The sequence below is a fragment of the Bufo gargarizans genome, chromosome 6, assembly GCF_014858855.1.
Source record: "Bufo gargarizans isolate SCDJY-AF-19 chromosome 6, ASM1485885v1, whole genome shotgun sequence".
NCBI lineage: Eukaryota > Metazoa > Chordata > Amphibia > Anura > Bufonidae > Bufo > Bufo gargarizans.
In genome coordinates this window covers 51520998-51540897 of record NC_058085.1, presented here as the reverse complement: position 1 = coordinate 51540897, position 19900 = coordinate 51520998, and the positions used below count along the sequence as shown (strand labels likewise).

General features: G+C 48.9%; 1 protein-coding gene across 1 annotated transcript in view; it reads right to left on the bottom strand.

Annotated features, from left to right (window-relative positions):
• The window catches only part of NPLOC4 (NPL4 homolog, ubiquitin recognition factor), a 47981-nt gene extending 29850 nt beyond the window's left edge, over nucleotides 1-18131 (bottom strand). The window contains exons 1-4 of the mRNA XM_044296433.1: nucleotides 18000-18131; nucleotides 14884-14964; nucleotides 8966-9078; nucleotides 1049-1231 (exon numbers count right to left, since the gene is read on the bottom strand). Of these exons, the coding sequence (XP_044152368.1) occupies nucleotides 1049-1231; nucleotides 8966-9078; nucleotides 14884-14964; nucleotides 18000-18014 (392 nt within the window). The 5' untranslated portion in view covers nucleotides 18015-18131. The remainder of the gene's footprint in view (nucleotides 1-1048; nucleotides 1232-8965; nucleotides 9079-14883; nucleotides 14965-17999) is intronic.
• Nucleotides 18132-19900: the final 1769 nt, after the last annotated feature.

The following is a 19900-nucleotide window of genomic DNA, read 5'->3' as shown; positions in this document are numbered from 1 at the left end:
ATAAAACTTGGTTTGGACTAATTACTAAGGCCTATAAGGCAGGAGTCAGCAACTTCCTGCACTCCAGCTGTTGTAAAATTACAATTCTCAGCATGCACAATTGCTCAGCTGCTCTTGGAACCCTCCAAGAAGTAAATTGATCATGCTGGGAGTTGTAGTCCCACAGCAGCTGGAATGCTGCAGGTTGATGACCCTTGCAGTTAGTTTTTTTTTAAAGTGCTGCCAATTTTTATTTATTACCCCAGGAAGTCAAATACAGAACACTATGAAGCCATTTATTTTTTCATTATTTGGAGATAGTAAATTATATGTAGGAAATGATAGAGGCAGAGGGATAGGCCATAACCCGTTAAAGGAGTTGTCCGAGGTTCAAGTGGAAAGCGGACAACTCAGGAGATCCACCTGTAATAGAGAAAAGATGATTCCTCACCCGACAGATCATGCACTGCCGCTCCGGTTTCAATGACAGGGTTCTGTTTTTCTGGTCGACAACACGTAACCACTGCAGTCAATCAATGACCTCAGAGATGAACTGAAGGAGGCAGTGATTGGCTGCAGAGGTCATGTGTTGTCGACGTGAGGTCACTGCTGCAGCCAGGAAAACAGAGATCTGTCAGATAAGCAATTATCTATTCTTTATTACAGGTTGAATCCCTGAGTTGTCCGGTTTCTTCTTAAAACTAGACAATCGCTTTAAGCTGGGCACACACACTAGATCCATGTTGGCCCAAACACACAATTTAAGCAGGTTCAGCTCACCGTCTACTGAGTTTGGTGTCCTCCTGACTCTCCCTGAGGAGATAAGGATTGGGCTTGTTGGATTTCAACTACCTGATCTGTTTGTTTCCTGGGAAGATAATCCCCTGTCAGAAGCTTTCTCCCTTCTCCTCATATGCATGCTAGGCTAGGAGCCGTGTTATGCATATGTATATGGAAGGATCAGTTGGATCTCCAAGTAATGACATGTCCTAGAGATATAGCATCCCTTTCTACAGTGGGAAAACCCCTTTAGTCTAGTCTCCCTTTATACCACGACAATGACACGTACAGCTGGGGGTCTCTGTTCCTGTAGATCTTTCCCTCTTGTTTGTTTAGATACTGGTCGATGTCGTCTTCCACTACTAGGGGCGTACTTGCCGGCCTGGAAGACTGAGCTACTGCAGACGTATCCATAACCTCTGATGATGGGCCAGCAGCGCTGGATGGAAAGAGAAACAGCATGTCTCCATGTCTACAAGGGAAGCAAACAAAGCAGCCGTCAGTGATTCATTATTTATCTAGTGCACGCAGCGTCAGGTGAACAGCTGAGTGCTGCCAGTTCCGCCGCCGAGCACTTCCATAGAGTAGAATAGTCAATAGTGCAGCATACTAAACCTTATGAAAGATTTTAATATTAAGTCAGTATTTTGTGCTGACCCCAAGGGACACTTCTTAGCGTCTAACCCCAGAGCACTAGTCAGGGTTTGACAACCTAACTATATAAAGCAAGCTCCTTCCAATACTCCCCCCACCTCTAAGAACATGAGAAAAATTGGATTTTTTGTACTCACCGTAAAATCCTTTTCTCGTAGTAGGCATTGGGGGACACAGCACCATGGGTATATGTCCAACTACCACTAGGAGGCACTAGACACAAAAAGTGTTGGCTCCTCCCAGGTGGGCTATACCCTCTCCACAGGCACGAGGCTATTCAGTTTGTACCAAAAGCAGTAGGAGAGAGAAGAAAAGCAAGGAACCAACAACTCCCGTACCGGGAAAGATCAAGAGACCAGCCCGGAGAAGCGGAAGTAAAAACATAGGGTGGGATCTGTGTCCCCCAATGCCTACTACGAGAAAAGGATTTTACGGTGAGTACAAAAAATCCAATTTTCTCGTGCATGGCATTGGGGGACACAGCACCATGGGACGTCCCAAAGCAGTCCCTGAGGGTGGGAAAAGAAGAGACGTGCCACCGGCTGGGCATACAGGTGCAGGAGAATGTGACCATGTGACCCAACAGGAAAAAACACGGAATGGGCAAGAGGTCTCATAACAAGGAAGAAACCTCAGAAGAAGCAGGGAAGGCTGCCAGCACCCCAGGACAAATGTCTGGAAGAAAATCCCAAATGCAAGAAGGTGGCAAAAGGGAACACCAAGCGCAGCCAAGGGCTGGAGAAAAAAATTAGGACAGCACTGCGTGTTGGATCGACCCAACGCCCTACATTGTCTCAGACCCATAAACCTGTGGCCATCCCCTGAAAGGCCAGGGGAGAAAAGAAACAGGGAAGCACTGGAAACCAAACGAGTGAGGGAAGCCATAGCAAGGCTCACATGTGAAGGGAGAGGGACTCCCCTCACCGCAAGGCCAGGTGAAGAAGCCAAGCGCCCCATGTAAAGGCGAAAACCCAAGGCTGCTAGAGGAAACTGCCAACCCTTGGAGAAGGAGGGGGTTGTAGGTAAAAGCCAGGAACAAAGAACGATCGCTCCTGCGTCCCCAAAAACAGGAAACGAGGCACAAGCCTCCGAAAACAAGATAGCACTGTAAAGCGCAAGACCAGAGGAAACTCTGGGCATGTGAAGTATCATGGAAAAAAGGAACCAGAGACAGGCCCAGGCAACCTTGGCAGGAACACACTGGACTGACAGACATGGGAGTAGAAGAAGAGCACTCCAAACAGCCTAAGGAGGAAGGGGTCTACAACAGGAGGAGGTCCCTCCCGAAGGAGACCATACGGTGGAATTGCAAACCGTAGCACCAAACCACTCAATACCAGGTACTTTACGTGGGAGGATGGAAAAAAAGACAAATCCCAAGAGGACCTCAAATGAACAGGGACAGGGACTCCAGAAAGGAGTACCCAGATGGGGTCACAAGGAACCAGGAGCTGAACCACCGGAAGACAACGCAAGCCAGCATATCCAGGAAAGGCGAAAAGAAACCGCCATAGGGGAAGGGACATTGGCCATGGACAACTAGCCGCACCAAAAACATTGACCAGCAAACCGTAAACATTGTCCCAGAGAGGGCAAGTACAGCAGCTCGGAGGTACCACAAAACGACAGACATCGATATGCATAAGGAATGCAGAAGTCGCCATGAAAAAACCGGGGTAGCCTACATAGAAATGTAGAAACCAGCTGCGACCGGCATACAGAAAACTTCCAGGGGGGAGAAAGTACCAGACAGGTGCAGACGACAGCAAGGTCCAAGAGGACTGCCCCTTCGCCATGTAGCACAACTAAGCAGAAAATACAAGGGAATACCGAAAACACCTGGACCCAGAAGGAACTACGGGGCCCTGTCCGATACCAGAGCAATCAGCTGAAAATTCAGACAGGTGTGTGTGGCGCTCAGAGGTCCTGTCCTTGACCCGTCAGGGAGGACGTCCAGCAATGATAAAAGCCGTGGACCCAGAAGGATACCGTGAGGCGGACATCCAGCGATGACCGAAAACCACTGCCGCGGCCGATGCTCACCAGCAACATGTCCAAACAAGGTAGAAGATCCAGTGGAGATCCTTGTACTACACCAGGAATGGCCCACTCAGCAATAGGAAACAATGTGAGTACTCCCCTATAACATGGGGTAACGCGGAGCACAGCATACCGTAGGACCTTAAAGAGAAAGCAAGAGCAACTCTAGCACAAAGGCCAACAACCACCTGGCCATGGAGTAGGAGGTTGAATGAGGACCACCCGCCGGACCAGACAGATCAGTCATATACTGGAGCTACCAGAAGCAGCACTAGACCGATAAGGTGGGGGATGGGCTGAACCACCCCTGCCAGATATGGTAACCATGCACATGCTGAACAAGGGTGACCTGGTGCTGACAGTGCCTTGAGCGGCACAAGGAGACCAATGAGGACGACAGTAACGGAGTGGCAGACGTATGGAAGAACCAAACGGATGGAACCAACATCTGCAGCACAGATTAGAACCCGTGGGCAGAAAACACCTAGTAAGAAAGAAACTGTCTGGGCCACAGATCGCACCACAGGGCCCAGCACTTGGGGTACTACAAACACACGCCTAAAATAAAGGTAAAGTGGCTGCATGTTGCCGACCAAGGAGAGTGGAAACATAGCCACAGCATCTGGGGATGCGACAGCATTCGGAGGGTACAGGTACACAACCTGTAAAGTAGAAATATGGCTGTGAAGAGGAACTTCATTTAAGATCGAAGCAATGTGGCCGCATGGTGCACCCCAGACCCAGAGAGGTGCAACAGCAACCGCGTTAACAATGGAACCCATAGGGCCGCACGGTACCACAAAGAACAAGACAGGTGCACACTACAATCAGGTAGGTGCAATGGCAACAGAAACAGGGCCGCATAGTACACCATAGAAGCCAGACAGGTGTAACGGCTGCAGCATCAAAGACGGTTCAGGAACTCTACCTATGAAGGAAGTAAGATGGCTGTGTGGTGCACACTATGATGAGGTAGGTGCAATGGCCACGGCAACTGGAGGAGGCCTCAAAATCTCGTCCTGTAAGGGAGAGAAAATGCCACATGGTACACCATAAAGCCGGACAGGAGGAACGGCTACCACATCCGGAGATGGTGCAGGTACTCTACCTGTTAAGGGATCAAGGTGGCAGGGAACAGACAGGTGTAACTGAACCGGACAGGGGCAACTCTATGGCAATAGAAAGTGGCCTCTATATCTCGCCCGTAGGGAGAAATGTTGCCGCCTGGAAGACAATAGAGCCCGCCAGGGGTATCGACCACAGCACCGGAGATGGCGTAGGTACTCTACCTATGAAGGGAGCAAAATGGCTGGGAATAGACAGGTGCAATTTCAACGGCAATTAAAGGCGGCCTGTAAATCTCGCCAGAAAGGGAGAAATAGTGCCGCACGGAACACCATAGCGCCAGCCAGGGGAATTGGCTACAGCATCAGGAGATGGCGTAGATACTCTACCTATGACGGGAGCAAAGTGGCTGGGAACAGACAGGTGCAATTGCAACGGCAATCGAAGCGGCCTGTACATCTCGCCCGGAAGGGAGAAATAGTGCTGTATGGAACACCCCAGAGCCAGCCAGGAGTAATGGCTCCAGCATCTGGAGTAGGTGTAGGTACACTACCTATGAAAAGGGGCAAGGCAGCTGTACAATTGCTCTTAACTCCCCAACCTACAGGAGGCGATAGCCGAGCTAACCGCTTGCCCAGAACAGGAACCCCCTGTAATGAGGTAGAGTGGCGAACACCACCACCAGGATGGGGACCCTGTGGAAACACTCTCAAATATGTAGAGGATAGCCCCTGGTATAGGGGAACCAGGAAGGCTTGTCAGGGACAGCCTATGGCAGTGGTGCAGGCATCCCCCTGTTAAGGAGAAGGCGTACGTATCAGAGACACCGCGTAGGTGACTCAGTATGCTAAACACGGGGACGGCTGCCTTACCTGTGCGGTTGAATACCTGTGTGGTCAGGGAGCACCATCCGAAAATCCACTAGAGGGGATACCAACCCTGGGTAGGAAAGGTTCCTCCGTCCACATTCGTCTTGACCTCCCAGAGGGCTTCTGTATGGAGGAAGACCGCCTGATGCTCTGTTCCGAGGGAATCGGCGCAGAGGTGTCCCCAGAGGCAACGGATGGGGTGACAGGAAGGATTCGTCACCAGCCTCAGGCCTGTCCTGGGGGGGATCCGAGGATGCCGAGGAGGGGTGGTACCCCGTTGAGACCACCCGAGGGAGTACCGTGAGCTACCCCTAGCCGAACCCGGGTGCAGGTACCCCTAACTGAGCGTGCCCCATCTGCAGGGAGGACCCTGGGAGGGCAGAGGTGGCCGCAATTTGGATTGGTAGCGGCCAGTGACACCGCCAGGGAGAGGCGGTCAAGGTTCCCATGGCATTGACACGGAGGGAGCCCATTCATGGGGGACCGACACAAAGGGATTGTTCGGGGAAAGGATCTGGGAAGAGGTACTGCACCCAGCAGGGACAGGCTGACCGCACGGCAGCCATTGTTAGACCCAGAGAGGTGCAGACAGCGGACGCACGTGAAAACACGTGGCGACCGAGGAGAGGCTGGGAGAGGAGATGCTCAAAAAGCAGCCAGCAGAGGCTGTCTATCCTGACCCGGACGCCCTGTTCCCCCAAAGAGGCGCTGCAGCAGCTTGTCCCCCCAAAAGAGGTGGTCAGTAGGGCTGCAGGGGACATAAAGCAATTGAGGGGAGGGAAGGGGTTAACCACCCCCTTCAGCAGAAAAAACACGTTAGCCCAGGAAAGGGTGAAGAGATAGCCCCTCCCAAGGGCCGGGCGGGGCTCAGAAAAGCCCGGGAAGCAAGGAGGAGGGGCCGGGAAGATTGCGGCCTAGCAGGCCCAAAAGCCGGGGCCTCGATTTATTAAGGCGGCCGGGAATGGAGCGAGGGGGGCGGGGCGAACCGCGGCCGGCAGAGGGCCCACCGAATCATAAAAATAGGTGAGGAGGGTAGGGGGGGAGAAGCGACACCTAGGGACAGGTGGATCAGGGCAAACGGAGCACCTGGGAGCCGGGAACGGGCCACAGAAGATGAGGCCTAGTCCCGGCAGAAGCCGGGGACTAAAGTAGCGGAGAAGCCAGGGAGAAGACTGTGTGGCCAGGGAGGAGAGAAAAGACCAACCAAGGGGGAAGAGAAGGGAGGGAAAACAAGAATATAACCCCCCCCAGAAAAAAGGGGGGGTTGGCTAGGGGGAAGATGGAGGCTCCCCAGGACCCCCAGCTAAGGTGGATCCCATCCCCCTGGCCACAGGAGGGAACCTAACCCTGGGGCAGGGACACAGGGGAGTATACTCACCATCAGATATACTCACCATCCGATGTCTTCGGGCGCAGCAGGGTCACCCCTTCGGCAGACTCAACACGGAAACCGTGGGAATGCCGGCAAGCCACTGCGGATGCAGTCCGTGGGGACTGGGTGACCGGCGATGGTACCGAAGTACGCGCCCGCAGGGGGGCAACTAAAGTGGAACACGATGGAGCCCCAGCCTGCAGCAGGTATAACGGTGGAGAACACCGAGACCTGCGGAAGAGAGAAAAAAGAAAAGAATAAAAATAAAAAACAGCAGAACCTGCAAAAAAGCAGGACAGGTCTGCCTCCTACGGACACTAGACTAAAACTGAATAGCCTCGTGCCTGTGGAGAGGGTATAGCCCACCTGGGAGGAGCCAACACTTTTTGTGTCTAGTGCCTCCTAGTGGTAGTTGGACATATACCCATGGTGCTGTGTCCCCCAATGCCATGCACGAGAAAGCATGTTTGGGCTGTAGCGAGGCTCGGCAATTGATTTCTTTTGTCTCCAGTCAAGTGAAGATGAGAAGCCCAGAAGACACATTAATACGGAATGAGCTCCCTGGCACATGAAGGTTGTTTGCACAGAGAACAATCTGTTTCGGCAGTGAGGAGCAACTGCAAAGTCTGGGCGTTCCCCAGCCTGCGGTGTCATTGGGGACACCCACCTGACAATTCACCTTTATTGGGTGCTGAAAACAGAACGAGGGGAGGCTAAGAGAGAACAAAAAATCAGCTCAGGAGTCTAGGAAGGCAGGGCTGCACCACTGGGCACAACCAAACTCGTATGGACATATAACTGTGCTGGGTGAATGATTGAGCCGCTTTATACTGTTGATAAGTTAGGATCCCAGTGGTGGGACCTCCACTGATCAAACATGAATGGCCTAGCCCAGCGATGGGCAAACTGCGACTCTCCAGCTGTTGCAAAACTACAACTCCCACCATGCCCTGCTGTAGGCAGTATTTGCATGCTGGGAGTTGTAGTTCTGCAACAGCTGGAGAGCCGCAGTTTGCCCATCACTGGCCTAGCCTAAGGACAGGCAACAAATGTTACATCCTGGAAAACCCATTTAAAAGGGGTTGTCCGGGCTTTTACTACTAATGACCTATCCTAGTTTCCAAAAACAGCAAGCAAAATGGTGAATGCAGCGTGAGGCCAAGTTAAAAATATGCTGGAACATGTATTCTAGACCAGAAAGTGTATGTTAAAGGGTTTGTCTGGGCTTTTACTGTTGATGACCTAACCTCAGGATAGCGTCAAATAAAAAGTGACGGCAGCATCTCTAGTGTATTCCTTTTATTGGACAAGCCTTACAGAAAGCGTGCAATAAAAAACAGACAGCTACGTTTTGGCTACAACTTAGCCATTATCAAGGCTACAACTTAGCCATTATCAAGGCTACAACTTAGCCATTATCAAGGCTACAACTTAGCCATTATCAAGGCTACAACTTAGCCATTATCAAGGCTACAACTTAGCCTGTAGCCGAAAGTAGCTGTCTGTTTTTTATTGCACGCGTTCTGTAAGGCTGGTCCAATAAAAGGAATACACTGGAGATGCTGCCGCCACCTTTTAATTGATGCTATTCGGTGGACCACTGAGGATCTGTGGTCGTGGTTCGGCTGATGCATTCTGGTGGGGTGGTGGAGGTCTGAGTGTGCTGTTCTACAATACTGTTGGTACTATCCTCAGGATAGGTCATCCCTATCAGATCAGTTGGGGTCCGACACCCCCGCCGATTAGCTGTATGAGGAGATGGCGCGCACAGTGCGCACGTACTATCTCTCTTCCTGTTCACCACAGCTGTCTATGGCAAAGACTATAGACCGCAGCAGTGGACAGGAAGAGAGAAGGGAGACTGCACATCCACATGCCGTCTTCTCATACATCTGATCAGCGGGGGTGCCCGGTGTCGGACTCATGCCAATCTGATATTGATGACCTATCCAGAGGGGTAGGTCATCAAACGTAAAAGCCCAGACAAACCCTTTAACATACACTTTCTGGTCTAGAATACATGTTCCAGCATATTTGTAACTTGGCCTCACGCTGCATTCACCATTTTGCTGGTTGTTATTGGAAACAGACGACAACCCTGTTGTCAGACCCGCCCCTGGCCTGGTATGACGCAGCTATGCCATGGAAGGTAGATGCTCATCTTTACGCTCACCATAGCCATTGACAAATAGGATGGCACACTCACTTGATTTTGAGTAGATTTAATGACTTGTTCTGGCTGGGGGATATCTCTCCTGTCCTGTTCCTGTTCAGGTACACAGAGAAGCCATTATTCCTGAATCCAAACTCTTTCGCTATCTGTGGAGAAAACACAAAGAGGGGAGGATTTACCAATATGACACCATGCTATAAAAAGGATTACACCGACACTTAGCATCTACGGTATAAAGACGGAGGCACATATAACAGGAGCCACCATTGACAATAGGTGATGGACACAGCTCCCCTCCTCCCCTGCAGAGATCACACAGCATGCTAGCCTACACTACTAGCCTTACTGATGTCTTGGTGTCTGCTGTAAAATTAATGTCTGCCAAATACACTCCTCAACATTGAAACTGCAAATCAGAGAAGAAGGTAATGGAGGCTGGAATACAGGTCTGTCCTCTTCAGTGATGAGTCCAGCTTTTGTCTCAGATGCAGTGATAGCAGGATTGATCTGGAGGGCACGTGGGCAAGAGAACGTCACACTAGTCCTACTCCTGGGATTATGGTGTGGGGTGGCATAATGTAATGTAGATGAACCTCTCTAGTCTTCATTTCAGATACACTAACAGCTCAGAGTTACATTGATCTGGTTGTGGAACCAATGGTTCGGCCATTTTTCCTAAGTGTCCCAGGAGTTGTTTTTCAAGAACACAACGCCAGGCCGTATGTTTCCCGTGCTACTGTGAGCAGCCTGTGTGGCCTAAATGTGCTACCATGGCTTGCAGCATCTCTGGACTTGTCAGTCATCAAGAACATATGGGACGTCATTGGTCGGCAGATGCAAAGGAAGCTGCCAGCAGCGGATCTTGATGATTTGCATGCTCAAGTGCATTCAGCGTGGCAGAACATTCCTCCATGACAACCATTCATAACCTCTCTGATGGCATGCTAAGCAGTGCAAGTGTGTGAATTTCTGCTCATGGTGCTCATATTCAATACTGAATAAATCAAGATTTTTATCATTTGCATATCATTAACATGTCTATCAACTGGTGATTTCCATAACTCCATGACTTTTCCTTCTTGGTGTCACAATTTCTATGTTGAGGGTTGTATGAGGTGAAACTGGTATCCTGCGCGGAAAAGCTGCAGAGTTTCACTGCAGATCTCACCTTTTGGAACACACAGGGTGTAACCGGCCATGAATCCACAGCATGATCCCTATGTCACACTTACCCTGGGACCGAGCAGTAGTTTTTAGATGTCACTGTCATTTCGCAAAAATGTTGACCCATCCTAGCCACATGTCAGAACTTTTGCAGCGTGTAGACTAATGCTGATTGCTGGAAAGAAGCGGCAGAAGCGACTGGGTGAACGCCCTGCTCCTTTTGGTCGCATTGGCTTCCCTCAGCTACCACTAAGGCTCCATTCAGACGTCTGTATGAAAGTTCCGGATCTGTTCCGCAATTATACGGAACGGGTGTGGACCCATTCATTTTCAATGGGCCCGGAAAAGATGCGGACAGCACATAGTGTGCTATCCGCATCTGCACTTCCGTTCCTGCGGCTTTGCAAAAAATTAAAACAATAGCGGACAAGAATAGGCATTTTCTATTATAGCGCCAGCCATGTGTACATGGTCGGTGTTAGTGTTTTGCGGATGCGCAAAACACTTACGAATGTGTAAATGGACCATAAGCCTACTTTCACACTAGCATTTTGGCTTTCCATTTGTGAGATCCGTTCAGGGCTCTCACAAGCGGTCCAAAACGGATCAGTTTTGCCTTAATGCATTCTGAATCGAAAAGGATCCGCTCAGAATGCATCAGTTTGCCTCCATTCAGTCTCCATTCTGCTCTGGAGGCGGACACCAAAACGCTGTCTGCAGTGTTTTTCTGTCTGCCATGTGGTTCGGAGCAAGACGGATCCGTCCTGACACACAATGTAAGTCAACGCGGGCGGATCCGTTTTCTCTGACACAATAGAAAACGGATCCGTGCCCCATTGACTTTCAATGGAGTTCAAGATGGATCACTGTAACGGAAGCGTTTTTGCAGATCCATGACGAATCCGCAAAAAACGCTAGTGTGAAAGTAGCCTAACCCTGTCTCTCCCAGTAGAGCCGAAAAGGCCAACCACAGCCGAAGGGTCGGAGCATTCAGACGATCGTTTCTGCCTCTTCACTCTGGACCTAAACGACCAAAACATCTCAGAAGCTTTGTGAAATGACAGATGCCAGGTCATCTAAATGTATGCTTTACATAACGATATAATGTTCATATGATAAGACCTAAAATGAATACACTGACTGTATAGAGTAATATAATAAAAAACTCAAACACCTTTAATAAAATAATTGTAATAAACTGGATATAAAAAGCTAATTCACAAATGGACATGCTGCGGATTGGAAAATGTGCACCGGAAGTCATTTTTTAGTCAGTTCTGGATCTGACCTGAAGAGCATAGCTCTAGCTCTCAGGCTGTGACCTGATCCTGCCGACATCGGGTAGTTGTCGCTCTACTCTGCAGTGAATGTCTCAGTTAATGATCAACTATATTGGGCTGTGCCGACACTGCGTTTCTTTTATGGGGGAGTCATACGTCAGGTTATACCCCTGACGTACTACTGTATAGGTACATTCTGCCACATACTAATTATACATAAACGTATACTGTGCACCATACATTTTTGGCAGGAAACCTTCTTACTGAACAGTGTAGTTGACCTGACTATTCAGTGCCCCCCTCCCCAATGTAAGCTAAGAGCTCACTCTTGACCTCCGTCAGTTGATGGGGCCTGTGAATATGTTCACTTTGTATGCTAAACGCAGAGGAGAAACTTTATGTGAACAGAGCCCTAAAAGGTTTTTTTCTGCCAGCGCTGCTCGCATTCACTTCGCCGCAGTTACCAGCTCTCCCACTACAGAATGGACGGAGCTATGTAGTTCCAGAGCTGGATTTACTGCAGAAAAGCTGAGCAGTGGGGGGGGGGGGGGGGGGGGGTGGCGTGTCGAACCCCCGCCGATCAGATATTAAGGGCCTTTCCTGAGCACAGACCATTAAAGGGAGTCTGTCACCTCCATATGGCCATATACAGTGCTTACAATACCCTATAGCACACCTATACATGAATGTTATGGTACCTTTGTCTTTACACTTGCAGAAGCTGGAAAAAACGAACTTTGATTGATATGCAAATTAGCACTCGCAAGTGCCCAGGGGCGGCGTTCACTGTGTTGGTGCCCAGGCTGCCCTGCCTTTTTTCATTGTTCCCCCACCCCACCCTCGCAGGGCCGGAGCATGTATACTGCGATGCCCATTGTGGGCACTGCATCGTTTTAACTACTGCGCATGTGCCGGCAAACGCCACATTGCCGCTGGTTTTGAGCCGTTCGCCGGAGCATGCTCAGTAGTTAAAGCGATGCAGTTCCCACAATGGGCATCGCAGTGCGCATGCTCCAGCCCGGCGAGGCAGTGCACAGTTGCGGGATCTCGGCCGGACCTTAGGATGATGCAAGGGAATAGGAGGGCGGGCAGAGGCAGAGGCTGGGGCGGGAGAACAATGAAAAAAGGCAGGGCAGCCTGGGCACCAACACAGTTAACGCCGCCCCTGGGCACTTGCGAGTGCTCATTTGCATATCAAAGTTCGTTTTTCCAGCTTCTGCAAGTGTAAAGACAAAGACGAAGGTACCATAACATTCATGTATAGGTGTGCTATAGGGCAATGTAAGCACTGTATATGGTCATATGGAGGTGACAGACTCCCTTTAATTTCAAAGGGGTTATCCTGGAAATAATACTACTGACCTATCCTAAGGATAGGTCATTAAAGGAGTTCTCCAGCAGAGGTCGCACTACATTTTTTCCAGAAGAGTAAAAACACTCCTCTTACCATTTTTGAGGAGTATTTTTAGGCGAGGAGGAGTACAAAGCTTGAAGTAATAGAAATAACTAATAGTAGGCCTACATAATGTTATTTTCATTGTTCTGCTCATCTAACGGAGCAGAACATCAGAAATAAATGGTGGTGGTGTGAATGGGGCCTAAGAGGTGGGGATGCAGGGAACCATTACTGGTCTTAATAACAGCAGGCAATTATAGCAAAGTGATAACGTATAGTCCAGTATAGTGGATCTTCCCTGTACTTTCTCACTAGTCAGACAGGTCAGTCATAAAAGTGACAGCTCTCCTGACAGAATCAGTAGGCCGCAACAGCCCTCTGGTTTTAGGTCTATGGGAGCTACAGGCAGGATCCCATTAGCACTGGGACCCTGTCCTTGTCCACGCCAGGGACATGCCCCCTCCTCTTCTCAGAGCATACCCACAGTGGAGGCTGCAGTGCCACAGCTCTGTGCCCATACACCATGGATGAATACACACACTGTAGAGATAATACACGGTGCCCCTGCGCACAGCACCTATCACCACAGAAGAAGAGGAGCTAACTTACTGGGCTCATCCCGAGCAGGAAATCGGCCCAAGTTTTGACTGAGACAGGGCAATACCTTTATGTCACCCAATCACAGGGTGAAAAGGGGAAATGCAAAGTTTCATTTGTGTGGGTCCTTCTTTCTTCTGAAGGAATAGCAAGAGTTAATAGAGCTTGGTGCATGTGTGCAGATCAACAAGCTGAAGCTACCCAAGCTGTACCCACAATGTCCACACAATCTGTATGGGAACGTAAGATCTTACAGTAGGACGGGATTAGATCGACTGAAGGGGTTAACAATGGGGGATGCTTTGCAGACAGCTGGGTGCTAAACAAGTTCACGGCATCAGGTAAACCTCAGAACATTCCTTTGGCGCATTATTAGTGGTACACAGTGTAGAGATGATACCTGGTGCGCCCCCCCCCCCCCCCCCCTTCCCACCCACAGCAAAAGATGAGCTAACTTACTGGGCTCATCCCGAGTAGCAGCTGGGACCGGAGGGTGAGCCGTGCTCTAGTTCCTGCACATGGTGCTCCGGGTGCTGTAGAGTGTGGGCAGCACCCACTGCGAGAGCTGCCCTGTGCAGATGGTGTGCGCACAATATAGTTAGATCCCGCACTGCAGCTTCTGAGCGGCGTGCCGAATGGTGGGCAGCCCGCTCAAACCAACCAATAACAAAGCTCCTTGCTGTAAGGTTACTTCAGGCACAGGCGGCATCGCTGCGCTGCCCGTGCCGTTCACAGCGCGGCCTTCACTGATGAATCATAGAGGTATTGTTACACCATAGACTTTTTCCAGGGAGTAAAATGGCCTAAACAGGCGTCTATGACGCATGTACAGGCGTTATTGCAACCTAATCTCCAGGCTTTTTTACTATTGATGATCTATCCTTAGGATATCAAATCAGCGGGGGTCCGACACCTAGCCCCCCCCCGATAAGCTATATGAGGAGACGACGCACGCAGTGCGCATGTGCTGTCTCCCGTCTCTCTTCCTGTCCACTGCTGCTTCTGTTTAAGAGCATAGACAGCAGCGTTGAACAGGAAGAGAGACGGCACATGCGCACTCCTCATACAGCTGATCGGCAGGGGTGATGATATTGATGACCTATCCTGAGGATAGTAAAAGCCCCGACAACCTCTTAAATATCATATTGGCGGGGGTCCAATACCCGGCACCACTGCCAAGTAAGGGCTCTCATGGAGCTCCTGGCCATGCCATGTCATGCTCATTGGTCACATGGCCTAGTTGCAGCTCAGCCCCTTTGAAGTGAATGGAGCTGAGCTGCAATACGAAGCACAGCCGCCGTACTGTGTATGGTGGTGTGACCGGAAAGCTGTCAGGAGCAGGGTGGCGGCTCCCTGTAATAACTGATCGGGGGTGCCGGGACTCGGATAGGTCTTCATTATGATTTCCTGGAAAGCTTCTTTAAAGAACTGGAAAACCATTTTAACAATGGAACTTGGGAGGATCTGGATGTGGTACGGAAGCATTACCCCATCAGTAAGGAAAGAAGACAAACCTTCTTGAGAAATGTTGCAGCCGTTTCCCGGTTGCTTGCGCTGATGCGCTTCACCCCCTCCGGAGACTGGATCCGAATTATCTGTGGAGAAATAACGACAGGGGTGACATTAATGTTAGAGGTACTACTATACCTAAAATGAGGTAGTATGTGACCCAAAACACATACAGAGTCCTATAACCCCCCTAAGTAAACTGTATGCTAATAGGTAATGGTGTGGGCATGTGTGGATAAGAAGCTTCAGTTTTTTTCACCTGCTTCCTGATGGGTTCCTAAAATCCTAACAATTTCCTCTAGACCAACCAGAGACATTGTAGGCACAGCCACAAGGAGTGCAGGTCCACGTCAGCTGACACAGCTTCCTAACACCCACAGACTTCAATGGACGGAGCTCGGCCTGTGACCCCATTCTTACTTCCTCACTGCAGCTATAGACCTGGATTGCAAAATTGTGGTCAAAGGATGCCCCTTGTTCATTTGAGATCAGCCATGTATGTGTCTCAGCTGAACGTGTAAGGCTACATGGACATGACAGTAAAAATGGCTGTGCTTGATATTGCATGGGAATGGGGCAGAGCTGCGATACCAAGCAGGACCACTACACAATGGACGGCGCTGTGCATGGCGAGTACAGGATGGCAGCTGATCCGTGGGCTGTCGGACCTCCACCGATCAGGGAAGGTTATCAGTATCCTAATCCCAGAAAACCCCTTTATGGCTACATGCACACAACCAAATGTGTTTCTGCGGTCCGCAAATTGCGGATCCACAAAAAAAAAAAAGGAACGGACACAGAAACAAAAAACTTTCATGTGCATGAGGCCTAATATGTATATTACAGGTGTGTAAGTATCATGTGGTTTTATGTAGATTACGTGTGCATTATATGTTTGTATTATGTAGCTGTGTTAATATTACATTATATGTGCATATTATGTGTATTTTACGTGCCTGTATTACATAATTGTGTGTACATTATGTGTATTATGTAAATGTGTATATTACATGTGTGTATCAACCCCAATAAACCTATTTTGTGTACATTATACATGATATATATATATATATGCGCGTTATACGCGCGTGACATGCGTGTGTGTACATTACGCGTGTGTGTACATTACGTGTGTGTACATTACGCGTGTGTGTACATTACGTGTGTGTACATTACGTGTGTGTACTATACGTGTGTGTACATTACGTGTGTGTACATTACGTGTGTGTACATTACGTGTGTGTACTATACGTGTGTGTACTATACGTGTGTGTACTATACGTGTGTGTACTATACGTGTGTGTACTATACGTGTGTGTACTATACGTGTGTGTACTATACGTGTGTGTACTATACGTGTGTGTACTATACGTGTGTGTACTATACGTGTGTGTACTATACGTGTGTGTACTATACGTGTGTGTACTATACGTGTGTGTACTATACGTGTGTGTACTATACGTGTGTGTACTATACGTGTGTGTACTATACGTGTGTGTACTATACGTGTGTGTACTATACGTGTGTGTACTATACGTGTGTGTACTATACGTGTGTGTACTATACGTGTGTGTACTATACGTGTGTGTACTATACGTGTGTGTACTATACGTGTGTGTACTATACGTGTGTGTACTATACGTGTGTGTACTATACGTGTGTGTACTATACGTGTGTGTACTATACGTGTGTGTACTATACGTGTGTGTACTATACGTGTGTGTACTATACGTGTGTGTACTATACGTGTGTGTACTATACGTGTGTACTATACGTGTGTACTATACGTGTGTACATTACGTGTGTACATTACGTGTGTGTACTATACGTGTGTGTACTATACGTGTGTACATTACGTGTGTACATTACGTGTGTGTACTATACGTGTGTACATTACACGTGTGTACATTACGTGTGTGTACTATACGTGTGTACATTACGTGTGTGTACTATACGTGTGTACATTACGTGTGTGTACTATACGTGTGTACATTACGTGTGTGTACTATACGTGTGTACATTACGTGTGTGTACTATACGTGTGTACATTACGTGTGTGTACTATACGTGTGTACATTACGTGTGTGTACTATACGTGTGTACATTACGTGTGTGTACTATACGTGTGTACATTACGTGTGTGTACTATACGTGTGTACATTACGTGTGTGTACTATACGTGTGTACATTACGTGTGTGTACTATACGTGTGTACATTACGTGTGTGTACTATACGTGTGTACATTACGTGTGTGTACTATACGTGTGTACATTACGTGTGTGTACTATACGTGTGTACACTATACGTGTGTACATTACGTGTGTGTACTATACGTGTGTACATTACGTGTGTGTACTATACGTGTGTACATTACGTGTGTGTACTATACGTGTGTACATTACGTGTGTGTACTATACGTGTGTACTATACGTGTGTGTACTATACGTGTGTGTACTATACGTGTGTGTACTATACGTGTGTGTACTATACGTGTGTACATTACGTGTGTGTACTATACGTGTGTACATTACGTGTGTGTACTATACGTGTGTACATTACGTGTGTGTACTATACGTGTGTACATTACGTGTGTGTACTATACGTGTGTACTATACGTGTGTACATTACGTGTGTGTACTATACGTGTGTACATTACGTGTGTGTACTATACGTGTGTACATTACGTGTGTGTACTATACGTGTGTACTATACGTGTGTACATTACGTGTGTACATTACGTGTGTGTACTATACGTGTGTACTATACGTGTGTACATTACGTGTGTACATTACGTGTGTGTACTATACGTGTGTACATTACGTGTGTGTACTATACGTGTGTACATTACGTGTGTGTACTATACGTGTGTGTACTATACGTGTGTGTACAATGTGTACATTACGTGTGTGTACTATATATGTGTACATTACATGTGTGTACTATATGTGTGTGTACATTACGTGTGTGAGTGTGTATTACATAGATGTACATTACATGCACTGTGTACCCCAGTGTGGATGATCTGCTGATGACACATGACACAGCGACTCCAGCCTGACACGACACTCACCATTGCTGGGCCTCCCCCGTACACCGCCGCCACCTCCCCCATACACTTACCATACTCTCCGCCATGTCTACCGCTCCACGGCCTCCTCCTCCGCCTCACACCGCAGTTACCTACGGGAAATCCCGGCCTGTAACGTCCACAACTGGCCGGTCTTGCGCACTGGTGTCACCTCGCTAAGCCTCCTCCTGTGTTATGCCAGGCAACGAGGTTCCGGCGCCGAACGTTCCGCCCTGAGAGGGAGAGCGCCACCTGCAGGCCTCAGTGTGTAAAACATTAGGAGATGTGAGAGGATGACATTTCCAAGTCTGAGGAGATGCAATGTCCTCCATAGACCCAGACTCCTGTTTACCTCAGTGCCAGCCCAAGTGCCAACCACATGAATACCTATAGTAGTGCCATTTACATGTCCGAATTACAATGTCAGTCGCACACCCATAACAAAGCACTGCCAACCCCAGAGTGCCCCCTTAATACCAAACATTACATTAACACAGATCTACAGTGCCCCCATAACTGGTGCTACCAAAAACTATCATCCACCGTGCCGCCATAAAACAGACCCTCATAAATCCATCAATGAAGCCACAGTCACTCTGAGAGCCTCCATAACAGTGACAACCTCAGAGCCTCCATAACGGTGACAGCCTCAGAGCCTCCATAACGGTGACAGCCTCAGAGCCTCCATAACGGTGACAGCCTCAGAGCCTCCATAACGGTGACAGCCTCAGAGGCTCCATAACAGTGACAACCTCAGAGGCTCCATAACAGTGACAACCTCAGAGCCTCCATAACGGTGACAGCCTCAGAGCCTCCATAACGGTGACAACCTCAGAGGCTCCATAACAGTGACAACCTCAGAGCCTCCATAACAGTGACAACCTCAGAGCCTCCATAACAGTGACAGCCTCAGAGCCTCCATAACAGTGACAACCTCAGAGCCTCCATAACAGCGAGTCTGCATCTATGATACGGTGCGCACGCGGACAATGCCCTATATTGCAGACCCGCTATTTGCGGGCCGCAATACGGACAAAGACCTGCTACGGTTATGTGCATGAGGCCTGATGCAGGAATTGACTTATGTGCAACATAAACGCATTTTTGCTGTTCATTGGCGCCGCTTTTTGATCTTAAAGAGAACTTGTCAGAAGGATCAACCCTGTAAAACCAGATGTAATTTTATGATAGGGTTGATCCTGCAGCTCGAAACAAGGAGGAGCATTAAAAAAAATCGCAATGGCCCTTTTTGCATCTTTTTTAGGCCTCATGCACACGACCGTTGTTCGGGTCCACATCCGAGCCGCAGTTTTTGCGGCTCGGGTGCGGACCCATTCACTTCAATGGGGCCGCAAAAGATGCGGACAGCCCTCCGTGTGCTGTCCGCATCCGTTGCTCCGTCCCGTGGCCCCGCAAAAAAAATATAACGTCCTATTCTTGTCAGTTTTGCGGACAAGAATAGGCATTTCTAAAATGGGCCGCCCGTTCCGTTCCGCAATTTGCAGAAAGCACACGGGTGGCTTCTGTTTTTTTGCGGATCCGCGGTTTGCGGACCGCAAAAAACAGCCATGGAGCCAAGCACCGTGATTTGCGGACAAGAATAGGACATGTTCTATCTTTTCACGGTACGGAAATACGGAAATACTGAAACGGAATGCACACGGAGACACTTCAGTATTTTTTGCTGAACCATTGAAATGAATGGTTCAGTATATGTACCGCATACCGAACTCAAAAAACGTCCAGTATACTGAACGCAAAATACTGACGTGTGCATGAGCCCTTAGTTGCAAAGGGAGAAATCCGCAGCAGACAGCTGCAACAAATCACGCTGTGTGAATAAGCCCTTATCAATTCCTAGACAGCTAAAAAGGGGAAATGGACACTGTGGCCTCCAAGCACCAGGGCCCACTTTGTTCTCGTCGTCGTCGTCGTCATCATGGACCCCCCTTTC